General features: G+C 37.4%; 2 protein-coding genes across 2 annotated transcripts in view; one reads left to right on the top strand and one right to left on the bottom strand.

Moving 5' to 3' along the window:
- Nucleotides 1-22,862, bottom strand: part of INVS (inversin) — a gene marked incomplete at its 3' end in the record, with an annotated part of 154,852 nt that extends 131,990 nt beyond the window's left edge. The window contains 3 exon segments of the mRNA XM_081236598.1: nucleotides 5,273-5,439; nucleotides 19,552-19,681; nucleotides 22,702-22,862. Coding sequence (XP_081092724.1) covers nucleotides 5,273-5,439; nucleotides 19,552-19,657 — 273 coding nt within the window. The 5' untranslated portion in view covers nucleotides 19,658-19,681; nucleotides 22,702-22,862.
- A 214-nt stretch (nucleotides 22,863-23,076) lies between these two features.
- Nucleotides 23,077-23,756, top strand: part of ERP44 (endoplasmic reticulum protein 44) — an 87,737-nt gene continuing 87,057 nt past the window's right edge. The window contains exon 1 of the mRNA XM_081236946.1: nucleotides 23,077-23,305. Within this exon, the coding sequence (XP_081093072.1) occupies nucleotides 23,249-23,305 (57 nt within the window). The 5' untranslated portion in view covers nucleotides 23,077-23,248. The remainder of the gene's footprint in view (nucleotides 23,306-23,756) is intronic.

The following is a 23,756-nucleotide window of genomic DNA, read 5'->3' as shown; positions in this document are numbered from 1 at the left end:
GGACTTCCCTGGTGGCACAGTGGTTAAGAATCCTCCTGCCAATGCAGGGGACAGGGGTTCAAGCCCTGGTCTGGGAAGATCTCACATGCCACGGAGCAACTAAGCCCATGTGCCACAACTACTGAGCCTGTGTGCCACAACTACTGAAGCCTGTGCACCTAGAGCCCATGCTCCACAACAAGAGAAGCCACCGCAATGAGAAGCCCACGTACCACAATGAGGAGTTGCCCACGCTTACCGCACCTAGAGAAAGCCTGCGCACAGCAATGAAGATGCAATGCAGCCCAAAATAAAAATAAATAAATAAGTTAGTTTAAAAAAAATCAAGTAAGACGTGACCTCTGCCTTCAAACAGCATTAGAGGGGATGAAATATAGATAAGTGAAATTCATAGTTAATTGTTAGGTATACGTACTGAGGAGGAATAATGGAATACAGAGTTGAAGGGGACCGGGTAGGGGTTGTTTGGTGTTTAAGTGTTGAGTACGTGTAAGATAAGGAAACCAAATACTGTTAGGTGGTATTAAGTTTTCCAGAAAAGTTTCGGAGGTATTCTACTCTTCTCCTTTACTTTTTATAAGTCATTAACATGGAAACAACATATTTTTAAAACTGAAAATTAATATTTAATTTTCATAGATGAATGAGAATTCTCTTTGTAAACCAAAATGAAAAAACAACCCAACCACAACCTGAAGCTTCTTTAATTTTTGTGTTTAACATGATATAATTTTTCGAAGTGGGTAGTCAATCTTCTTGAAGCCAAATTAATAATTTTCTGGAAGATTAAAAATGCATAACTATTAAAATTTAGTGTGATTGCTAAAGTTTTTATTTTATCCTTATCAACAAATAAATGTATCTGTGGAAGTCAGAGAAATAGTAGCTTCCCAGGAGCAAAACATTTCTAACAATTAGATATCTTTTGTGAGAAACCCAGAAAAGGTATGACCGATTGCTTTCTTGGATTAAACTGAGGGTACTAAATGAAAAACAAATTAGGTACAGATGTTCAGTATATTGAGATTAATTTGATTCTCATGGGTATCATTTCCTTAGCTGCTTGGACTAACAGCAATTTGTTCCCAGAAAAGTGAATATGTGTCAAAATAACTAAGTCAATCAACACAGTTCAGTAAGTTTCTCCTATATATGTATTTTGAAACTGGATAAATGTTTCTAATAAACAAAATGTCTAGCATTTGTATTCATAATGACTTTCTATATAAGTAACATAAAATGTATTCATTTGTTCAACGAAGACATATCAGACACTGTGTTAGATTCTGGGGGATTCAAAAATAAATAAAACAAGTCTCCTCCTGGAGCTCCAACGTAGTGGGAAAGAGGCAAGTACATACAAGATAGTGGGGCTCTAATAGAAACACAAACAAAATGCTACGCGAACATGAGTTTTTCTTACTAATCAATCTAAGATGCCATAATATAGTTCCCTATCACAAAAAACACAAAACCATAATAAATAATATATGAGAATGGTTGATCTTTGGGTCATTAATAATAACAGTGCTATTTACATGTTATGGCTGTTGATATTTTATAAAACACTTAGGTATATTACTATCACACATAGGTATACATACCTTACAGTAGATAGGCCAACTTTAATTATCACTTAATATCTTTATCTATGGTCTTTGTAAGCAACTTAAGAGTAGGAATCACGTCTTTCATCTTTGCATTCCAAGACCTAGCACAGTGCCTGTTGCACAGTAAGTTTTAACATATGTTGAATGAATGCATGCATGCACATATATATGAATATTGATGTTACATAAATAGCACACTTCTGAGTTCACAGACAACAGAATTAAGTGCACTAGACAATACTTGACAAGAATATTTGATATCCAAAATATCAGAGAGGTTCACTAGACAAAGGGATGTGAAGTTTAATAGGGATCGGTACTGACAGTACTTATTTATAGCAGACATGTGATTCATTTTTAAATATTCTCTCTAGATGTATAATCATGATACACAATAGACACTTGGCAACTACTTATTGAATGAACAGTTCTACCTCCACAATGTATCTATTGGATCCAACTGTTCCTTTCCATTGGCCTGAACTGTAATAGATTTCTATGTACCTCCATTCTTGTCCTCTTCCAAAGTAGCTTTAGTTGCCATATTTGTCCCCCTAAAATAATTTGATCATGTAACTTCCGTTCTCAAATTTCCTAAGCAGCTCCCTAGAATTCAGGACCCTTCATTTAAAAAATGTAATTAAAAAAAAAAAGGCATAGGAAGTGCATAGCACAAAAGTCTGGCACTGGCACACAGCAGATACTAAACAGCTAAACATTAATGAGCTAGGTTGTCCTGGGAAAGTTAGTTATTCGTATGCTTTAAAATGAGAATGGATCCCTACACAAAAATCAATTTGTTATGTATTAAAAGATTTAAGTAGAAAAGAAAATATAGGATAACGTAAAAACAATCTCTGCTTAGCTCTGTTTAGTCTACCAGCTGTTGTTTACTGCTAGGTTTCTTAGAGCCTCACCCTATACAAGCAGAGTTTAGGCAACTGCTAATGACTTGCGAGGAATTTGTACTCAGGTTTTCGGGTTCCTTCTCTGTGGTCCCCTTCTCTTCAGGAGTTTGCCCTTCAAGTTCCAGCTACTGCTAACACCAAACTACACCTGGGTTTCCCCAACTGACTAAGAATCCTGCTTCCTGCTAGGGTTGTTATTCTTTTGCTTTCCAATTTGGAAAATGCCTTGAAGGAAAAAGCCAGGATAAATGCGGAGCTAATTTCATGTGCTTCCCTTCTCTGAACCACCCTGCCTATGCTGACTGCTCCCAGTGCCTTCAAACAATCTGTTTTGTTCAGTTTTCAGATGTGTTTGGCAGATGAGCTGTTCTAAAATAGGTGGTCATGGTGAGAACTTATGCCTAGTCATGAAAGTCTCGGGTTGATTGCTCCTTTTTGTGATTTCTTCTTTTATATCTTTAAATGTTCCATCAGTGGTTAATTTATATTGTGTTTCTAATGGTGCCAATATCTGATGTTTTTGATAGAAATCTGTTTATTGTTTCAGCTGACTCTCCTTCACGGTAGATTGATTGCTCATGTGTTTGGTGATCTTTCACTGTGAGATCATGTTTGGTCTGTTTTAATATGGGGGAATCCTGGAAGTTAAAGGTGAAGATATTTTTTCTAAAAGAATTTGTGTTTGTGTCTGCTTAGAGGCAGGGTGGGCTACAGAGCTGGGACATATCATCTCCAACTACTTTTGAAAATTATTTCTAGATCGTCCACCATCTTATCCCTGCCTGAAGTATACTACCTCTGATTTCTTAATCATGGTGCTTTTGCATGAAGCACAAAACCAAACACAATACCCAGGTTTGATCTGGACAGAGCGGAGTATTAAAGAATGATTATCACCCTTGTTCTAGAAATTCTACTGCTAGTATAGCTTAAAGGTATATTACGGCTTTTGGCAAACATGCAAATACAAACAGGAACACAGAGATGGGGAAACGCATAATTATCAGATAGGTGAAAGAACATGAAACTTGTTACTTATGAAATCAGCTATGTAAACTGTGACATGTAAATCATAGTTCTATTTATTCTTTGACACTAAAGAAATATCTGCTTAAAAAAATAAAGGAGAAACAAAAAGCAAACAGAAACAATGCACTGCATCTCACAGAGAGACTTAGCAGCTCACATGTCTGGTTGTGCTCTCCCCTTCTCTCAACCTTTTTCACATTATACCTCTACAAAAATGTCATACTGTTGGATCATCAACTTAAATTCTTTTTCTTTCCTCACATGATCCACTTGATGTGCAGTTAGTTTCCCCCAACTTACATTTTTAAAGTTGAGTTTTAAACCTAAATGAATCACAATGAAAAAATCTAAAGTGTGTCAAATTCTTAGTAGTGGGGCTATTCCCAATCTGAAATGTTTACTTTTTTATGATAACAAGTTAAATAGAGTTACACTTCCTTAGTAAATAATTTTAACAGCTGACAAGCCTAGGTGAAAGGTTATAAATACCTGAGCAGTAGTTAAAACTGAGATTGAAAATGAGAGATTTTTTTAAAAAATTACTGTAATGAAAAGCAAATTCAAGAGCAATAACTTTGGAAATAACCTGACAGACCTAACTGATAAGAGCATATAACTAGCATATTCAGAAGTATATCTTAATGTCAGTCTCTTTTTATGCTTCCAACTAATGAAAAGGTATTTTTCTAACCCCTCAATTAATCAGCTATATCTGGTTCACATTTTTTAATGGGAAATAACTCTAATAGTTTCTGCTGGATCTAACTAATTTTCATTGCTTTTTATTCCCAAAATACATAAGTCTAAAATAACAAAGAGAAAAATATCAGGCACTGGAAATATATTTTATAGACCAAAATTTTATGGTGAGAAAAATCATTTTCAGATAAATAAGTCTTCAAATAAATTTAGAAGCTTCCCATTTTATTTTTTTTGATATGTATAATCCTAAAAAACTGAGCTCTTAACAAGCCTTTAAAAACTTGAAATCATTTATACTAGCAATATAGATTTAGATTTTTAAAAATTTGAAAATACATATCAGAAAATAAATTTCTTTTATGCTCCCTAATGCCACATACTTTATGGGCAACTACAACTTTTTATTGTAAAAGTAACACGCGTTAAGGAAAACATTTTAAACAATGAAAAGTACCAAAATTCATATATATTCCCAATATTTAAACTCAACCACTATTGAGATATATATACAGTTCATATATATATATATATATATATATATTGGCCGTACCGCACAGCTTGCAGGACCTTAGTTCCCCAACCAGGGATCGAACCCATGCCCCCTGCAATGGAAGCATGGAGCCCTAGTCACTGGATGGCCAGCGAATTCCCAAATCCAACCACTATTGACAATTTAGTGTATGGTGGTTTTCTTTTTTTCTTTGCCTTTTCTCATGCATAAATTGATTTGTAATATAGTTTAATCATATTAATACATATAATTTTATTTCCTTTTTCGCAACTTAACTTTAGATCAGAAAATAAATTCCATCGCTGGAGGAACTTGGATAAGTTAAAGCAGCCACTGACGGTTATCTGTGCTTACTCTCTGCAGTTTAAAGATTACAGTTTTTAGAGAAAACATACGAAACTAAGAGTTATATACTTGTGATTTCTTTACCATGTGTCCATCTCACAGTTCCACTAATCAATTAACAAATACCACAGAAAAGGTTTACTCTTCACGGTAGTTCTACTTCTCACCTTTTGAGCTGCAAGATGGAGGGCTGTTCTCTGGCTATGGTCGGTTTTATTAACATCTGCTCCTGCCTTCAGGAGAGTATCTGCACAATCCAGTCTGTCAGCCAACACACAATACATAAGTGGTGTTCTCCCAAATTGATCTTCTTTGTCTTTAACGGCAGAATTTCCTATGAGGATAAGAAACAGATAGTGATATTTGATAATTATTGTTTTTATTACTAATATAACTATGAACTATATTTACTAGCTGTTTCTTATCAAGTACTGTGGTAAATGCATTAAATATATTATCTCATTCTTACCCTATGAGATAGATATTACTGTCCCTATAGTATAGGAAACTGAGACTTAGAGAAGTTAGGTAACTTGTACACATTACAATGACAGTAGGTGGTGAAGCTAAAATTCAAACTGATAGTTGACTTTAAAGGGTATGTTCTTAACAACTCTGTCATACTAAATTAACATTTTGAGATGTGAGGTTATTTTTTCCTACCTTACTCCTTTTGTGAAAAAATACTTAGTGTAGATCATACACTAGGCATCGTGGCATGTTTTTGAGATCTACAAAAATGAATCATAGTTGGCTTCCTGTTTTAGACAATATGGAGCAAACGCATACTATCATGATCCTCCTGCTACTTAAAACTAAACACCTCAGGCAAAATAAATGAAAGGTGGTGAAAAGAAGGTAAATTGGTTAGGGAACTATGAAACTTCAGGAACAACCTGGTATTGAGTTCCCTGATTTTTTTTTTTTTTTGCCTCCTATATAAAGCCAGCCTGGGTGCTAAAGTAGCTCATCAGAAATACCAGTGGGCACATACACAAAATTCCCCAAGAAGCCTGCTCTCTCCAGTTAAAATATTGGGAAGGGAGTAGCTCTGCAGGAGTGAACTCTTTTGACTATACTTCTGCTACTCAAAGCACATACAACAAAATAGATTGTACCTCTTTTTCTCTCCAATGGATACTGCAGAGACTGTGGGGAGGAGCCCTATGAAGCATTGTGCCCTGAATTAGGCAAAGGATAGCAACAAGGTGGTATCTTACCCCTTCCCAGCTAGAGAGTGGGGAAAGGTTATGGAGAGGAGGAAGCTAGAGAAAGCAATTCTTTAAATCAGTGCATGATGCCATGGATAACTGAGCAGCCCATATGTGAAACTGACCAGAGTCAAAATAGCAAAAGCTTTGAGAATGGAACTCTTGGTGGGATACTTCCTAGGTTCTAAATTGGCCTGGGTAGCACAAAAATAGGGCAGACCAGAAAATAACTCGCAAGAGCTCTCAAAACTAACTTGACATTTGAACCACAGTCTACAAAATTGGAACAAAATGTTCATTCCAAACCTAAACAGATTGTCAGTGTACTAAAATAGGAGATTTAAAGTAGGATCCAGAGTCTTATAACATAATACACAAAATGTCCAAGATATAATCCAAAATTACCAGACAAACCAAACACCAAGAAAATATTAAACAAGAAAACACAATCAGCAGGCACCAAAACTGTGATGATACAGATATTAGAATTATCTGACAAAGATTTTAAAGCAACGGTCATAAAAATTCTCTGACAAGTAACTATGAATGCTCTTGAAACAAATGGAAAAATCCAAAGTCCCAGCAAAGAGAGAAAATATAAAGATAAACCCAGTGAAAAATTTAGAATAATAAATGTTTAAAAATAAGTAAAAAACCAGACTTCCCTAGTAGCACAGTGGCTAAGAATCTGCCTGCCAATGCAGGGGACACGGGTTCAAGCCCTGGTCCGGGAAGATCCCACATGACGTGGAGCAACTAAGCCCGTGTGCCACAACTACTGAGCCTGCGCTATAGAGCCCATGAGCCACAACTATGGAGCCTGCACACCGCAACTACTGAGCCTATGCGCCACAACTACTGAAACCCACACGCCAAGAGCCCGTGCTCCACAACAAGAGAAGCCACTGCAATGAGAAGCCCATGCACTGCAATGAAGAGTAGCCCCCACTCGCTGTAACTAAGCCTGCATACAGCAAAAGACTCAATGCAGCCAAAAAAAAAAAGTAAAAAAACAAATAAAATAACCAAAATAAAAATCTCACCTAATAGGCACAATAGCATAATGGAAATGACAGAGGAAAGAATCACTGAACTTGATGACAGACCAACAGAAATTATTCAGTCTGAACAACTGATAGAAAAGATTGAAACAAATAGAATCAACAGAGTCTCAGGGCTCTGTGGGATAATAACAAAGTTTCTACCATTTATATCATCAGAGTCCCAGAAAGAGAGGAAAAAGAATGAAGGGCTGAAAACATATTTGAAGGAATAATGGTTAGAAATGTCCCAAATTTGGTGAAAGACACAAACCTACAAATTTAAGAAGTTGAACAAAGCTCAAACAAAACAAACCCAAAGAAATCCATACTGAGTCAATCAAAATCAAATTTCTGAAAACTAAATTCAAATTACAGTGTATTTCTCATAAGAAACTATGGAGGCCATAAGGCAATAGCACAACATTTTTCAAGTGTTGGGGGAGGGGGGAGAACTGTCAACCCAGAATTTTATATCTAGTGCTTGCATAGGGCCAGGGGTAGGGAGAAAAGAGGAGTGTTTGAGGGGTCATAGCTAAAGGGTAAAGGGTTTTTTGGGGGGCTAATGAAATAAAATCAATTATGGTGATGTTTGTACAACACAACTCTGTGAATATACAAAAACTACTAAACTGCACACTTTAAATTGGTGAATTGTATGGTATGTTGGTATGGTGGATCTCAACAAAGCTGTTACAAAACACTCCGCTACATACACATTAAAATGGACTATTAAAAACATTTAAGAAATGCAGAGGAAGACAGGAATGGGGGAATGAAAAACAGAGGAAACAATACGTAATACGTTGGAAATCTTAAATTCTAACATTAATGATTCCATTATTGGCAAATGGTATAAGCACGCCAATAAAAAGATTAAAAAAAAAAAGGAGGACCCAACTATATGTTGTTTATAAGAAACTCACTTGAAATATAATGGCATAAATAGGTTAAAAGTAAAAGAATGGGCACAAATATACCATGTGAACACTAATCAAAAAAGCTGGAGCGGGCTTCCCTGGTGGCGCAGTGGTTGGGAGTCCGCCTGCCGACACAGGGGACACAGGCTCGTGTCCCGGTCCAGGAAGATCTCACATGCCGCGGAGCGGCTGGGCCCGTGAGCCATGGCCGCTGAGCCTGCGCTTCCGGAGCCTGTGCTCTGCAGCGGGAGAGGCCACAACAGTGAGAGGCCCGCGTACCGCAAAAAAAAAAAAAAAAGCTGGAGTGTCTATATTAATATCTGATAAAGTAGACTTCAGAGCACAGGCAATTACCAGAGACAAACAGAAATATTATACAATGATAAAAGGTTCAATTCATCAAGAATACATGACAATCCTAAATGTGTATGTACCAAACCACAGAGCTTCAAAATACAAATAGCAAAAACTGGGAGAATTGAAAAAACACTTGAAAAATTCACAATTAGAGCTGGTAACTTCAACACCCCTCCCTTAATAATTGCTTGAATCACTAGAATGAAAATCGCAAGGATAAAGAAGAAGTGAATATTATCATAAAGCAGCAGGTATACTGGTATTTATTGAACATATTATCCATTGACAGCCAGATACACAGTCTTTTAAAACAACCATGGGACATTTACCAAAATAGACCACAGATTGGTCATAAATGTTAACAGATTAGAAGAAGCGAATTCATATGAAGTATGTCCTCTGACCATAATGTAATTAAACTAGAAATCAATAACAGAAAGATAATTGGAAATCACTGAATATTTGGGAATTATTCAGTGATTAATTAATTAACTATGATTAATTAACTATGTGTTCAACAAATAGACAGTCCATTGGTTAAAGAGAAAATCTCAAGGGAAATTAAAAAATACAGTTAAATGAATGAAAATAAAAATACTATTGTAAGATTCCTACCCTACACATGAGGGGAGCTTAGAAGGAAATATACAGCATTGAATACTTGTATTAGAATAGAAGAATAGTTTCAAATCAGTGATCTATGCTTTTACTTAGGATCCCCTCCCCCCCAAAAAAAAGAAAAAGAAAAAAAAAAAAGAGCAAACTTAACCCAAAACAAGCAGAGGAAGTACATAATAAAGATAAAAAGTAGAGATCAATGAAATTAAAGTCTGAAAAACACTAGAGAAAAATCAGTGAAGCTAAAAGTTGGTTCTTGGAAAACATCAATAAAATTGATAACTCTTCAATCAGATTGATCATTAAAGACAGAGCAGACAAAAATTTCCAATATCAGGAATTGAAGTAGGGATATCACTACAGAGCCTGTAGACATTAAAAGGAAAATAAGGGGATATTATAAATAATAAACAATTTTATGCCCATAAACTCACGATTTAAATAACAAAAAAAAGACAAATAGATCAATAGGATAGAGGTGAAAGTACAGAAGTAGACTTATATGTATGACCAATTGATTTTTTTGGAATAACAAGTATTCTTTTATTTATTATAAAATTTTATTGAAATATAGTTTATTTACAATATTGTGTCAGTTTTAGGTTTCGAGCAAAGTGACTCAGTTGTACATACATACATACATACATATATATATATATATTTTACATTCTCTTCCATTACAGGTTATTATAAGATACTGAGTATAGTTCCCTGTGCTATACAGTAGGCCCTTGTGGGTTATCTATTTTATATTTAGTAGTATGTATAGTTTAATCCCAAACTCCTAATTTAATCCCTCCCTGATCAATTGATTTTTGACAAAGGTGCAAAGGCAAACCAATAAACAATTTTTTAAACAAATGGTACTAAAAATATTGGACATCCATATGCAAAAAGAAAAACCAAACCAAAACCTCTCAACCTATACTTTTCATCATATACAAAAATTATCTCGAAATCAATAATAAATTTTAATGTAAAGTCTCTATAACTACATAAAACTTTTAGAAGCAAACAAAGATGAAAGAAAATCTCTGTGACCTTGAGTTAGGCAAAAATTTCTTAGATATGATACCAAAGAACAATCCATTAAAATATCGATAAATTGAATTTCATCCAAATTTAAAACTCTGTTTGAAAGACACTGTTATGAAAATGAAAACACAAGCCGCAAAAATTAGGAGAAAATATTTGCAAAACACATATCTGACTAAGCCTTCTATCCAGAATAAAGAAAGAACTCTTACAAGTGAATAATAAAAAGACTGATAATGGATTTCCCTGGTGGCGCAGTGGTTAAGAATCTGCCTGCCAATGCAGGGGACACAGGTTTGATCCCTGGCCCAGGAAGATCCCACATGCTGTGGAGCTATTAAGCCCGTGTGCTACAACTACTGAAGCCCCTGTGCTCTGGGGTCCACGTGTTGCAACTACTAAAGCCTGCGTGACTAGAGCCCATGCTCCACAACAAGAGAAGCCACTGCAATGAGAAGCCCACGCACTGCAACGAAGAGTAGTCCCCGCTCGGCACAACTAGAGAAAGCCCACATGCAGCAACGAAGACGCAACGCAGCCAAAAAATAAAAATAAAAAAAGACTGATAATGATATTATAAGATGGCCAAAAGGTTTGAATAGACATTTCGCCAATAAAGCATATGAAAAGATGCTCAACATCATTAATACACAGGGAAATACAAATCTAAACCACAACGTGAGGCCAATATGCATCTATTAGAATGGTTAAACCAAAACCAAAATAAACCTGTCAATACCAAATGCTTGGTGAGGATGTAGAACAACTAGAACTCTCAAACTTTGCTGGTAGGATTGGTATCATAGATGGTACAGCCACTATGGAAAACTGTTCGCCATTCATAGCAAGTTAAATATACACTTACTACATGGCCCAATAATCTCTTCTAGGTGTTTATTACTCAGGAAAAATAAAAGCATGAAGGCTTATGTTCACATAAAAACCTGCATGTGGATGTTTATGAAAGCTTCATTTATTATTGCTAAAAACTAGAAACATCTCACTGTCATTCAACTGGAGAATGACAAAAGAAACTGTAGTACATCCATACAATAGAATACTGCTCAGCAATAAAAAGGAATGAAGCAATGATCTACTCAATAACATGGAAAAATCTCAAATGCATTATGCTAAGTGAAAGAACTCAGTCTCAAAGGGTACATATTGTTATGATTCATTTACATGGCATTCTGGAAAAGGTAAAACCATGGGACAGAAAACAGTGGTATCTAGGGGCTGAGATGTGTGGAGGGATTGATGATAAAGGGACATGGGGGAATTTTGGGGTGTGATGGACCCGTTGTACATCTTGACTGTGGTGGTAATTACATGATCATATGTTTGTTAAAATTAAATAACTGTACACTGCAAAAGTGTAAAAAGCTCCATAAACTTTACTTAAAAACAACACCAAAAAAAAAGATATCATGGCTCCTGCCATGTACTTTAAGTGAAAAAAATTTTGTTACTTTCATCACAAACAATGACCAGGTATTCACACACTGGCTAAGGGTAATCATATATGAGTTGAGCATGAGGGAAGCCAGTTACTTTTAAGGTATTTTGGCATGAACTGATAATGGTGGAAGAAAACTGAGCAAGTGAAATACTTGCTTTGGCAAAATACAAATGCTAGATGAAGAAAGAGAATGTGCCACACTTCTGTCTGAGTTGTTTTGTGCCTGAAACTAAGATGTTTTAGCTCTAAATATTTCAATATATATTTAAATCTTGTATATATTGGGACCCAGAAGTACTTCATAGCTTCTCAGATAACTCACTTTGCTAATCCATGTTTCCCTGTATGCTGGTAATAAGTCAAGAAAGGTCACTGCTCCTGAAATTTGAAAGAGCTTTACAAAATACTCAGGTTGTGTATAGTAACTCCTGGAAGAGGCATGGTTTTTGTTTTGTTTTGTTTTGTTTTTTTCATTATCTTGGTTTTGAAGATGAGGCAAGTTTTGCATTTGACTCAACATATCTGATAACAGAAGCTCTTATGCACAAGTCTTCTGAGGGGTCACGCAGAGCTAGGTATTTATTTGTTTATTTTTTGAAACATATTTATTGGAGTATAATTGTCTTACAATGGTGTGTTAGTTTCTGCTTTATAACAAAGTGAATCAGCTATACATATACATATATCCCTATATCTCCTCCCTCTGCATCTCCCTCCCACCCTCCCTATCCCACCCCTCTAGGTGGTCACAAAGCACAGAGCTGATCTTGTGCTATGAGGCTGCTTCCCACTAGCTATCTATTTTATGTTTGGTAGTGTATATATGTCCATGCCACTCTCTCACTTCGTCCCAGCTTACCCTTCCCCCTCCCCGTGTCCTCAAGTCCATTAGGTACTATTCTCTATACAAAGACCTCCAATATCTAATCCAGAAGATTCCGGAGATTCTATCACTGCATTTATAGATAAGGAATCATTTAAACCCAAACTCATTAACAGAACTAAAATGTATTACAGGTAGAGCATGTTCCTTTTATCACTTGAGCCCTTCTGGAGTGAAAATGATACATAGAATATGCAGTAGTAAAAGCTAGTCTCCAGTTGTCTTTCATGATTAACAGCTACTCTCTACCAGCATCTTATTTGTTAGCGTTAAGCAAAGACAGTAGTACTTAGTATTAGCAAGATGACAGTAATTCATATTATAATCACCCACCCCCACCCCGTCCCCGCCCAGTGAGATTCTTCCTTGGAAGCTTGAGTAAAGGAGAGGATTTAGGACCTGTGGTCACAAGAACAAATGTGATAAATGAAGGCAATCATCACACATTGGGACAATCCTAACTGATCAGGTTTCTCAGGGCCAAAGTGGAGTCAGAACCACAGGGGTAATAGGTCACTCTACCTCCCAGGACACCAGTTGCTCCACTCTTACCAAGTCGGCTGTAAGACACAGGGAAACTTCAAGCCTTCTCTTCAATCCCTGACATACTTTGCTTTTGTGTAACAGGTATTTATACTTCCCAACAGAAGATTTAATTGGGTTATGTCACCACCATTTAATATGTTGTGCCTATAAGGAAAATTTCTGCACCTGAGGTAGCTGAAAGCATGCATCCCCTAGTCATAATTAGAAAAAGCAGCACTTAGTCTCACCTGGGTCCTGTTTTGAGTTGCTTTTAGGAGGATAGTGGTTCTATGGCTAGTTTCTGAGTGGTGAGTGTCCCATTAAGTTCTGAGCTTTCTGAACGAGAGTAACTGAGAAAGGCCTGTTTCTTTATCTAGCTACCCTACTCCCTTCCTTCGTTTCCTCAGTTACAACATTCAGCCAATACCTGTCCAGTCTCTACCATAGCTTATTTTGATGAATGAATTAAATGATTTATCGTTTGTGTCTGGTAACTGCAACATGTTACACAAATGTGGGGCTTATGATGTAAACTAATATTCACTGGATGGCAGTGCATTTAAACTTGCATTCCTATCAGGAACAGCTAATATAGGATGCAGCTGGCTAGTGTGCTGTGTTGTTTTAATTATTCTGGCAACTGTGGAGGTAGCCTCTAATCCATGACCAACGGGGGCCAGCATTCTGCTTGTGCTCAGTCTGAACATAGATCAGAAAGCTGAGGTGGAACCATGATTGCTCTACTGCATTCGGTTATTTTAAGGCTAGTTGAAGCAGAAGAGTCTCTGTATATATGTGTAGAAACCAGAGCTCCAGCTCTAGCAGTTAGAGGAAATGACTGTCACTTGTAGTGACAGTTGTGCCACTCTACACAATAGCTATGGTGCCATACTGTCCAACACAAGTAAATCCAGCATTCTCTACTGATATCTTATGTTTGTTCTAAAATGTTACCTTTGTGTGGCATCAAAGATGCATTTATCTGTTTTCACCTACTTCTTCACACCTTTCATATTGTCACCATCATCTGTGGTCATTTAAAAATATCTGCTTATTGTAATAGAGGCAACATGTGAACAATGGAAAGAAGATAGCATTCATAATCCAATGACTTGGTTTGGGTTTCAACCTTGCAGTTATTAACTATGCAACTAAACTGCTTAACTTCTGAGTGAGTCTCAGTGTCCTAATTTAAAATGAGAATAATAATAATAACATGGGACATATTATATTTTTAGGGTACTTGAGATTTTAGAAAATATTTTTACACATCTCATTATCATTGTTGAGGTATCTTAAATATCATTTACACTCATTGCTACTTTGAAATTATCATAGTTGTTAGATCTACCACTAGATCTTGCTATTTGCTGTGTTAAAAAAATGACTGCAAGTATATTGCTACATAATAATTTGAAAATACTTTGATAACTGTATTTCAGTACAGCTGATTTTCTTTGGATTCTTATTATATTATATTTAAGCTCTTAAAATATATATTTCTGAGAAGGGGTCCATGAAGTTCACCAGATTGCCAAAAGGGCTCATAGCACAAAAAAAATTCAGAAAAGTTCCAACTAGATAACCATGAATTTCATCTGTCAAGGTTTAGACCTAATCATCTTTCTTGTCTTTCTCATTCTCTATGTACTCATACATACGAATGTGCATGTATATGTAGACATATCCACCCACACATGGAGGCCCCATATGTTAGTAGTTAAAAGCATGGGCTTTACAATGAGTCTTGCAGGCCTCAATCTCAGTTCTGTTACTTATTAGACAAGTTACTTAATCTGTCTGCATCTCAGTTTCCTGACCTATGAAATGAGGGAAATGAGAGTACCCCAAACCCTTTGTGGTGTCTTGCTGTTAAATGAGCTCATAAGTTACAAAATGCTTAACACAGTGCTTATATAACATAACTTTATGAATGTTGGCTCATTTTATTGCTATTATTAGTGTGGATGCATATGCATGTAAGTATATTTGTAAATACATGTATATAAGCAAGCATTTATAAAACATTCAATGACCCTAACCCTCAGTGACAGGGTTGAAGTAAAGGAAGAAGGAACCTGAAATACTGTCACTGCCCTACCACTTATGAGGCTCCTTGCCACACCCAGCTATTGTGTTGGGAGATGTTATAAACAAAGAGAGACAATGATTCAGAGAGATTTATATTAGTGTAGAACATGGACAGGCCAACAAAAGTTGTAGTAGAATCAGAAATGGTGCTGCTTGGTCACTTCACCACTGCAAATGCCCCAAACACTGTTAGCAGCAATGCCAGGAACCATGATTACACAGCGAATATTTATAGATTATTTTGTTTGGTTTTCACAAAGAAAGCAGCATCTTTTTTTTCTTAGCATTTAGAGCTTTTTCATTTTGAGACATTTCTGAAACTATGTAAGATTGGATTATTTTACAGGAAATCCAACCTGATATAATAATAGTAATAAGGTTCTATTTATTGTCTACAATGTGTCAGGTGCGATGCTAGATGTTTTACAGTCATTATCTAATTTAACTGTCCCACAGGCAAAGTATTATAATCTATAGTTTACAGATGAGGAAACTGAGGGCTCAAAAAGATTAAGTGGTTCAAGCCAAGGTAATATAACTGATAAATGACAAAGCCAGAATTCAAGACTCAGGTTTACCTGACTCTAAATCTATAACCTTTCTACTACATTACACTGTATAGTATTAAAATGAATCTACTAGAATATATTATCAACGATGTCTCTGGTATTCAATTAAATTACTTGAGATGGATATTACGAGAAAAATCTACTTATGTATAAATGATAGTCATAGCATGTAAGGATTTTACTATGTATGTTTATGTTTTTAGGGCCCAGGACTGAGCCCTAATTCATCTGAATCTAGGATGTAATGTGCTATGTTAAAACATTAATCTATTGTATTACAGTAAACACTAAGAATTGCGACTAAAATGATGTCTCATTCAGGGAAAGCCTCTTCACTCCTCCTCCTAGACAATGGGCAGCACAGAAAGTGTTCGATTTAATTAGTTGTGTATGTAGAAAGAGATGCTCATCTGTTTCCATGGAGTCAAACACATCACGACATACTTCTCCATGGAAACGGAGAAGGGAAAACAGAAAATGCTAAAGTGAATGAATTCACTGAGCAATTGGTGAGCAAAGATTGAAGAAAAAAATATAACTCATTTGTAGTACTATGTGACTAGTTTAGAAAAGAGAAATAGCATATATTTAGAGATAGTCACTCTCGTGCTATATAAAAGAAGGTACAAGATGCATTGAAATTTAAGATGTATCTTAATACTAAAAAAAACACACATTATTTGATAGGAATATACAAATGTTAGGAAATACCACAGAGCAAAGGTATTATTGTCTTTGCACGGAAGACAAAAATGGCGGAATTCTTAAAAGGTGAACAGTGTTACAGCTCAAAGTCAGTAATGAATAAGGAGTTCCTTAGACAAGATGACAGAAAACATAGGGGACCAATTTATAAATACATTTATCAGCTCTGTACTCGTTTCACATCATGATTGCTTCTTTGTTTCTAAGGAATTTTTTCTTTGGGGATATAGAATTATAGGAATATTTCAAGTTTTATTATGTAACACATTAATTTATATGATTGAGCCTGTATAAGTGTTTTGAATTTACAACATACTGCACACTTTGTTCCCTTTGAAGATTATATTTCATGTTAAAATAATAAAAGATTTATTTTATAAGATATGTTTTCTTGAGGAATTCTGACTTAAATAATTTTTTTTTCCAATGGAATTTAGTCCTAACTTGTCTCTCAATTCACTTCAACTAAATTCAGATTTAATCTCAGCCCTCTAGATGATTACAGACTTCTTGGGAGGAAAGATACTTAAAGAATGATTATAATATTTATTTACTCCTTCAACAAATATTTCTCATATGGCTACTATGTGCCAAGCACTGTGCTGGATTTTGTGTATATAATGATGAACTAAACAGACCTAGTCTATACTTGTGGAGGCTCTTAGCTTACAGAGGAGAGAGTCATTAAAATAGTCATACATATACACACAGAATTACAATCTGAGATAAATTCTGTGAAGGAAAACTGCAGAGTTCCAAGACAGGACACGATGAACAGAATTCTCTGAGAATGGATGGGCAGAGCAGGCCTCTTTGAATAAGTGACCTTAATGCTGAGATATGAAGAATGAGTAAGGGTCAGTCAGACAGAGAATGGGGAGAATAGTATTTCAGGCAAAAGCCCTGAGATGGAAAAGGGTTTACAGATTTGGGAAATGAAAATAAAGCAGGCTTTTCTAGGAAGAGAGTGGTGAAACGTGAGGTTGGAGAGGGAAAGAGGTACAGGTACACTTTCAAATTTTATTCCAGGTACAATGGGAAGCAATTAAAGAGTTTTGAGCATGAAAGTGACATAACTGAGTACACAATTTTTAGTACAAGTAAACATGGAACATTTAGCCAAAAAAGTCCAGAAAAGGCAAAGCTAAACTATAGTGTTTAAGATATATAACTAGGTGGTAAAACTACAATATAATTATTACCGTAAACGTCAAGACAGCAAATTAGTCCAAGGGGGAGGGAAGGATGCAGTGGGGTTTCTGGGGGAACAATGTTCTGTTCTTTGACCTAGTGATGATTACATCGATGTTTGCTTTATATTTATTTGTTACACTGAACATTTATGTTCTATGGACTACACTATATGTATATTTCAAAATAAGAAAGCATGTTTTATTATTTTCTTTCAGAAAAATATGGATTGAGATAAAGAAGTGGGGATAATGAGTGCAGGTGGCTCAAGAAGCTTGATTTTGGTGACAGAGGGTGATAATTGTCCCCATATCCATTCTCTCATTCTTCTTTTCGGGAACTGAACACCCTGAGTTTTAGCTGGGCATGATGCCATCCAGGGAGAGAGATTTTTTTTTAAGCCTCTTTTGTCCTAGGTGTGGCTCTAAGTCCACACATTTCCAGAATGACAAATTGCTATTTTGCACTCTCTCCTTCCCCCTTCCTGTTGGCTGGGCTGTGACTACAGTGGAAGAATCTGCCTTTGACCCAGAGGTGGAAGCCACATGTTGAGAATGGCAAAGCTAAGCCCTAGCAGCATCCCTGGATGATTTTATGAAGCAGAGATGTTTATCCACCCTAGCTGCCCACTTACCTTTGTACTGTTATGAGAATGAAATATATCTCTATCTTATTTAAGTCACTGTTATAGCAGTTTAGCCCATGTACTGATACACTTACACAAAGGAAAGTTGAGAGATATGGTAATACCTAGAGCAGGATGAAGGAACAGAGAAGGGATTTTTTTTTTTTCCTTTGGTGCAGTGACTCGGATGGGATTTTTAAATAATGGAGACAATAGAGCATGTTTAAATTTGATAAAAGAATATAGAATAGAAGAAAAGGTTGATATAGTAATCAGAGGTTTAAAAAAAATGGAACAAGATCCCTGAGAAGATAGGAAGGAATATAATACAGAGTATGTGTGGAAAAACTGATCTTTGACAGAAAGGGATATTTGCTCTGTTTTAGCAGGGAGAGAGAAGAAGATGGTGTAGCTGTAGGTTGATTTGTAGTTATCGGGCTGAAAGATGAGGGAGTTCCTATTTAGTGTTTTCATTTTTGGTAAGAAGCATAAAGCATTAGCAGAGAAGGGAGGGAGGGAGAAGTGGAAATTTTTATTTTATTTATTTTCTTTGGGACTAATGACTTGTAAACATGTGGATTTGTGGTTTTTACAATTCTGGAATATTCTTACCCACTGTCTTTCTCCTATTCACTTTACTCTCTAGAACTTCTCTAGAAAGTTCTTCTAGACCCTCCATATTGGACCTTTCTCTCACTATAAGATAGGGTGAACACAATCAATTTCAATTAGTTGAATCAATGATAATGAGAACACTGAATCAATTTTAAATCATTAGCAGAAACTAACATACCATTGTAAAGCAATTATACTCCAATAAAGATGTTAAAAATTTTTTTAAATCATTAAAATTTAAATTATTTGTAAACATTAGTACTTTGGGTATATATTAAATGTTATAGCTCACTATCCAATATCTCATTCCAGATCTCTGCTGTTACAAAGATGAATTCTCTTAGCACCTTAAAGTACATATCCAGGTTCAATGCCAAACACACAGATATTTCTCAAGTACTTTTCATCTAATCTTGACCTGTATTTTTAAGTTTCAGGACTTAATTTCTTTCTTGTCCAAGTCCTAAAACCAAATATAAACAATAATGTGTTTCCATTAAAATGTGTAAGTAAATTGCAAATTAAGACTAAGATTAACAAACTTCCTTAGGACAAAGAGTTATTTTTAAAGTTTCTGTACTTAAGGGGAGCTTGGAGCTTACCTATGATAAGCTTGTGAAGAGCACCCTTATCTCCATTAATAGCAGCAGCATGAACTTGGGATGCTAATGAGGAACCAGGAAAGAACAAGTTCTCTGACCTGTTCATAGTCTTCTCAACAACTGGAACAACCTGAAATGATGATGCAACCAATAAGTATCTGTAGGAAATCCATCTCATCAGTTCTAAATGGGTACATTATAAACATGGTTTACATTCATAGTCTTCTCAACAACTGGAACAACCTGAAATGATGATGCAACCAATAAGTATCTGTAGGAAATCCATCTCATCAGTTCTAAATGGGTATGTTATAAACATGGTTTACTAGAAATATTTCACCAGGATTCAAAAAGTCTACAGTCCTAGTCTTAGAATTGCCATAATGGAGTAAGTTAGGTGACCCTTTGTACAAGATGCTCATCTGTAAAATGGAAGGATCAGATGCTTCAAGACCCTTCTCAGGGGCTGAGAAAAAAAAAAAAGGCTGAATATTTAACATTAGATACAGGGTCCAAAAGTCACAGTGACTTGCTAAGTTAATACAGGTGATTTGATTCCACATAATACTAAATATTAGAATTGATATTGGGAATAAAGGTGATGACCAAGCTACAAAATAGGTATGATGTGAACTTAATTGTCAGGTTAGAATTACCTAGATTTAAGCACTAAATTAGAAGGTACCTCATTCTTCCTCTCATGCCCACAAAAGGAGGAATTTATATTTGTTCTTCCTTTGTGTCCACCAGGGAAATATACCTAGTTAGAGATCTTGACCTTAGGAACTTAACTTGGAAATCACATCATTAGGATAAACCATGTTTCATTAAGGAAAAATTTTGCTCTGGTAGTCTCATATGGTTTGATAGAACCTTCTAGAAATGTATTAGCTGCATAGGAAAATAGTGAGTTCCTTATCATAAGAGTGTTTAAGCAGAGGCTGGATTATGTCAGAAATGCAGCAGGAAGAATTCAAGCATCTGATGGGAAGGAAAGAGGGGTAGTTTCATCAATGATCTTAAACTTCCATCCTAAAGCAAAGATGTTATATCAAAGTTCCAAAGTTGAATGCCTACAAGGATCAGGGAGGTAACAAGGGCAAGAAACACGGGGAGTCATGGGGAACATGGCAAACTGGAGCATACATACCTATCTAAAGGGAGCAGCTGTTAATTAGCTACAGTTAGTATCTGCAATAAGGGTAAGCAAGCCCTCTTCTGATTTTACCAGAAACTGACACTCCAATCTCTGTGACTACCAAGGATCTGAGAGCTTTGTAAAATAAATTTATCACAACTCATGAGCTAGTACTTGGCTGTCATTGATGAAGAGTTTTGGTTCAAGTTCTGCCTTAGAGTGAAAGCATTTTCTTAATTTTGGTAAAGTCAGCTCTTCATGGCTTTATTTTGCTGACAATTTGAGTTAACGTGTTGGCAGAAATTATGGGCGTTTTGAGAGACTATGTCATGTCTGAGCATGTCTATCATGTCAGAAAAACCAGTCATATACAGGATTATATTAAAGTGACTTGAAAGAAGCTACAAAACAGGGGTGGAGGTGGAAACACGGTAGAGGAGTAACCGCACTTGGGATCAAGATCCAGTTGGTTAATAATATGGAGTGAACACTTAGGCTGCCTCAGCTCTGCTTTTCTGTAAAATACGAAACATGAAATTGGTAGACCAAGTTGATCATTCAACAAGTTGAGTGCCAACTATGTGCTAGGCACTGTACTGAACTCTAATGCCTATCACTTTAGACTCTAGGTAATCAGAGTTTTAGGCACATCAGAATCACAAAAAACTTTTGAAAATAAACTAAAAATTGTATCTGTTATATATTTGGTTGGCCAAAAAGTTCGTTCGCTTTTAAGTAAAAATACAAGACATTTTTCATTTTCACGAAGAACTTTATTGAAAAACGTATTCACTAACCAAATGAAATTTTTGGCCAGTCCAATATATTTATATATACTTCATCTCATAATTCTTAGCATTTAGCACAGTAACAGGTGCTAGTGTTCAGTGAATGTTTGTTGAATGAAAAGTCATAGGCTGAGTGCTAAGTCCAGAGGGTGAGCAGGGTCAAAGTTTAGTTTCTTGAAGTAATGAGTTCATACTGTTGAGTCTCTGCTCTTTTTTAATTCCTCATTTCTATCTCTCTGTCAGAGAGGTCGCTGAGTGGTATAGAGATAAGAACACTGGACTAGGAGAGAGGAGACTTAAATAAAAATCTTGGCTCCATCACTGTTTAATTTTGTCAGCCTGAGAAATCCATTCTTTAAGGTCTCCCCCCTTTTTTTTAAGCTCAAACGGATACATATTTTTTTTTAGCGCTAATGCTATTTGTAAATTTTTTACAGATGAAAATCAAAACCACTGTTAATTATGAAATGCTATACAATGCAAAGGTATAATCATCATTAACTAATTATAGAACAAGCCAGTGTAATAAATGCTCTAATAATTAAAACCATAGAAAACTAGTGGTGCTGTAGTCATAAGCAAAGGAAGAGAAATTTTGATTAGGACCAAATGGTTGGTTGTTTGGTACGTTCTCAGAGATGGCGACATTTGAGATGGCTATCCAGGTAGAGAAGGGGTTAGGGCCATTCCAGGCAGCAGGGAAGCTGAAGCAAAGGCAAGGAGTAGGGAGAACCATAGAAGAGTCAAATGCCTCACGGCTACTCAGTTGTGATTTGTGTGGCTACAATTGGGGGCACGTGGACCTGGCTGGGTGTTGCTAGATGAGGCTGGAGAGCTAACGGGGGCAGCCAGGTTGTTCCTCAACTGCTTGGCTAACGAATTTTTAAATTATCCTGCAGGTGTGATCAATGCATTAGTAGCAATCACTCTCGCGCTGAGCTTTTTAGTTTACAACGTGCTTTCCCAGTCCATCCCACATCTATTCCTTACAGTAGCCCAAAGAGACAATTAGGGGTAAGTTATTGACACATTCCACTGAAACCCAGAGGGGTGGCTCGGGCTTTATAATGCAAGAATTAGCGCAGAGAGAAGAGGCAGCAGGCGAGGAGACCAGTGATGGGAGGTTCAGGCCACAGCCCAGGACAGGAGGGTCGTGAGTTTGAGGCAGGGGCCAAGCAGTGCAGATCGATAGGAGCCTCCCCAGCCAGGCCCCCTCTTACTCACCCTCGCCTCCTCCAGGACTCACGTCCTGGGGGCGGCTCCAGGAGGCACGAACCCCGCTGGGCCGCCCCTCCTGCCAGGTCAGGCCACTACATCCGGCTGAGAGAGAGCCCACCACGCTGAAACTGGCGGAACCCCTCGGAAGGCCGCCCGAGACTCTCGACCGCACAGCCTTCTGGGAATTGTAGTTCCCGCCCTCCGCCCTTTCTATCCCACAGGGCCCCGCGCGCGGCGGGCTCGGTGGACCAGGGCCGAGAGCCTGATGGGAAAAGAGTTCTTGGTGCCCAATGACGTGCTCTTTGAGAATGGGGCAGGACTACATGTTCCGATGTGCTCCGAGGTAGGCAGGACCCGGAAGTGAGGGTGTGTAAGGCCTCTCTGGAAGTTGTCCCGGGTGTTCGCCGCTGGAGCTCCGGGTCGAGAGGACGAGGTGCAGCTGCCGGGAGAATCCTGCCGCCGGCTCCCGGAGCCCAGCCCTTTCCTAACCCAACCCAACCCTGTCCAGTCCCAGCCGCCAACGCCAGTCCCTGCCGCGGACCCCGGCGTTACCATGAGTCCTGCCGTCTTCCTATCCTTACCCGACCTCAGATGCTCCCTGCTGCTCCTGGTGAGTGAGTGAAGGAATGACAGACCCTTCGACAGACATTCGGATGGCCTGCCGCCCTCGCCGAGGGGGACACAGTTGCCGCTATCCCTGCTTTCCTATCTTTTCCCCTGGTGGCGAGGACTGCACCCTACCCCGCTGCCTTCATTCTCGGCATCCGTCCGTCAGCTTCCCAGGCCCGGGGTTCCCGAGGCCTGAGAAACCACGGTCGGAGGTGGGACCTATAAACCGGAGATTAGCCCTGGGAGAAGGATCTGTGGGAGGGTCATGGCGAGCAGCGCCCCTTCCCCTGGAGTTCGGAGGTTGTTTCAGTCCAGAGGGCTCATGGACTTGGTGGTAACCTGAGTACAGAAGGTCGGGGCATAGACCTACTGTTCCCTCCCACCCCCTCTTTTTGGGAAGAATGTGAGGCCGACAGGTGCTGGGGTCTTGTGCATCTCGCTCTGGAGCCCAG

Source organism: Mesoplodon bidens, assembly GCF_964165515.1.
Source record: "Mesoplodon bidens genome assembly, chromosome: 6".
Taxonomy (NCBI): domain Eukaryota; kingdom Metazoa; phylum Chordata; class Mammalia; order Artiodactyla; family Ziphiidae; genus Mesoplodon; species Mesoplodon bidens.
This window is presented reverse-complemented; position numbering and strand designations above follow the sequence as displayed.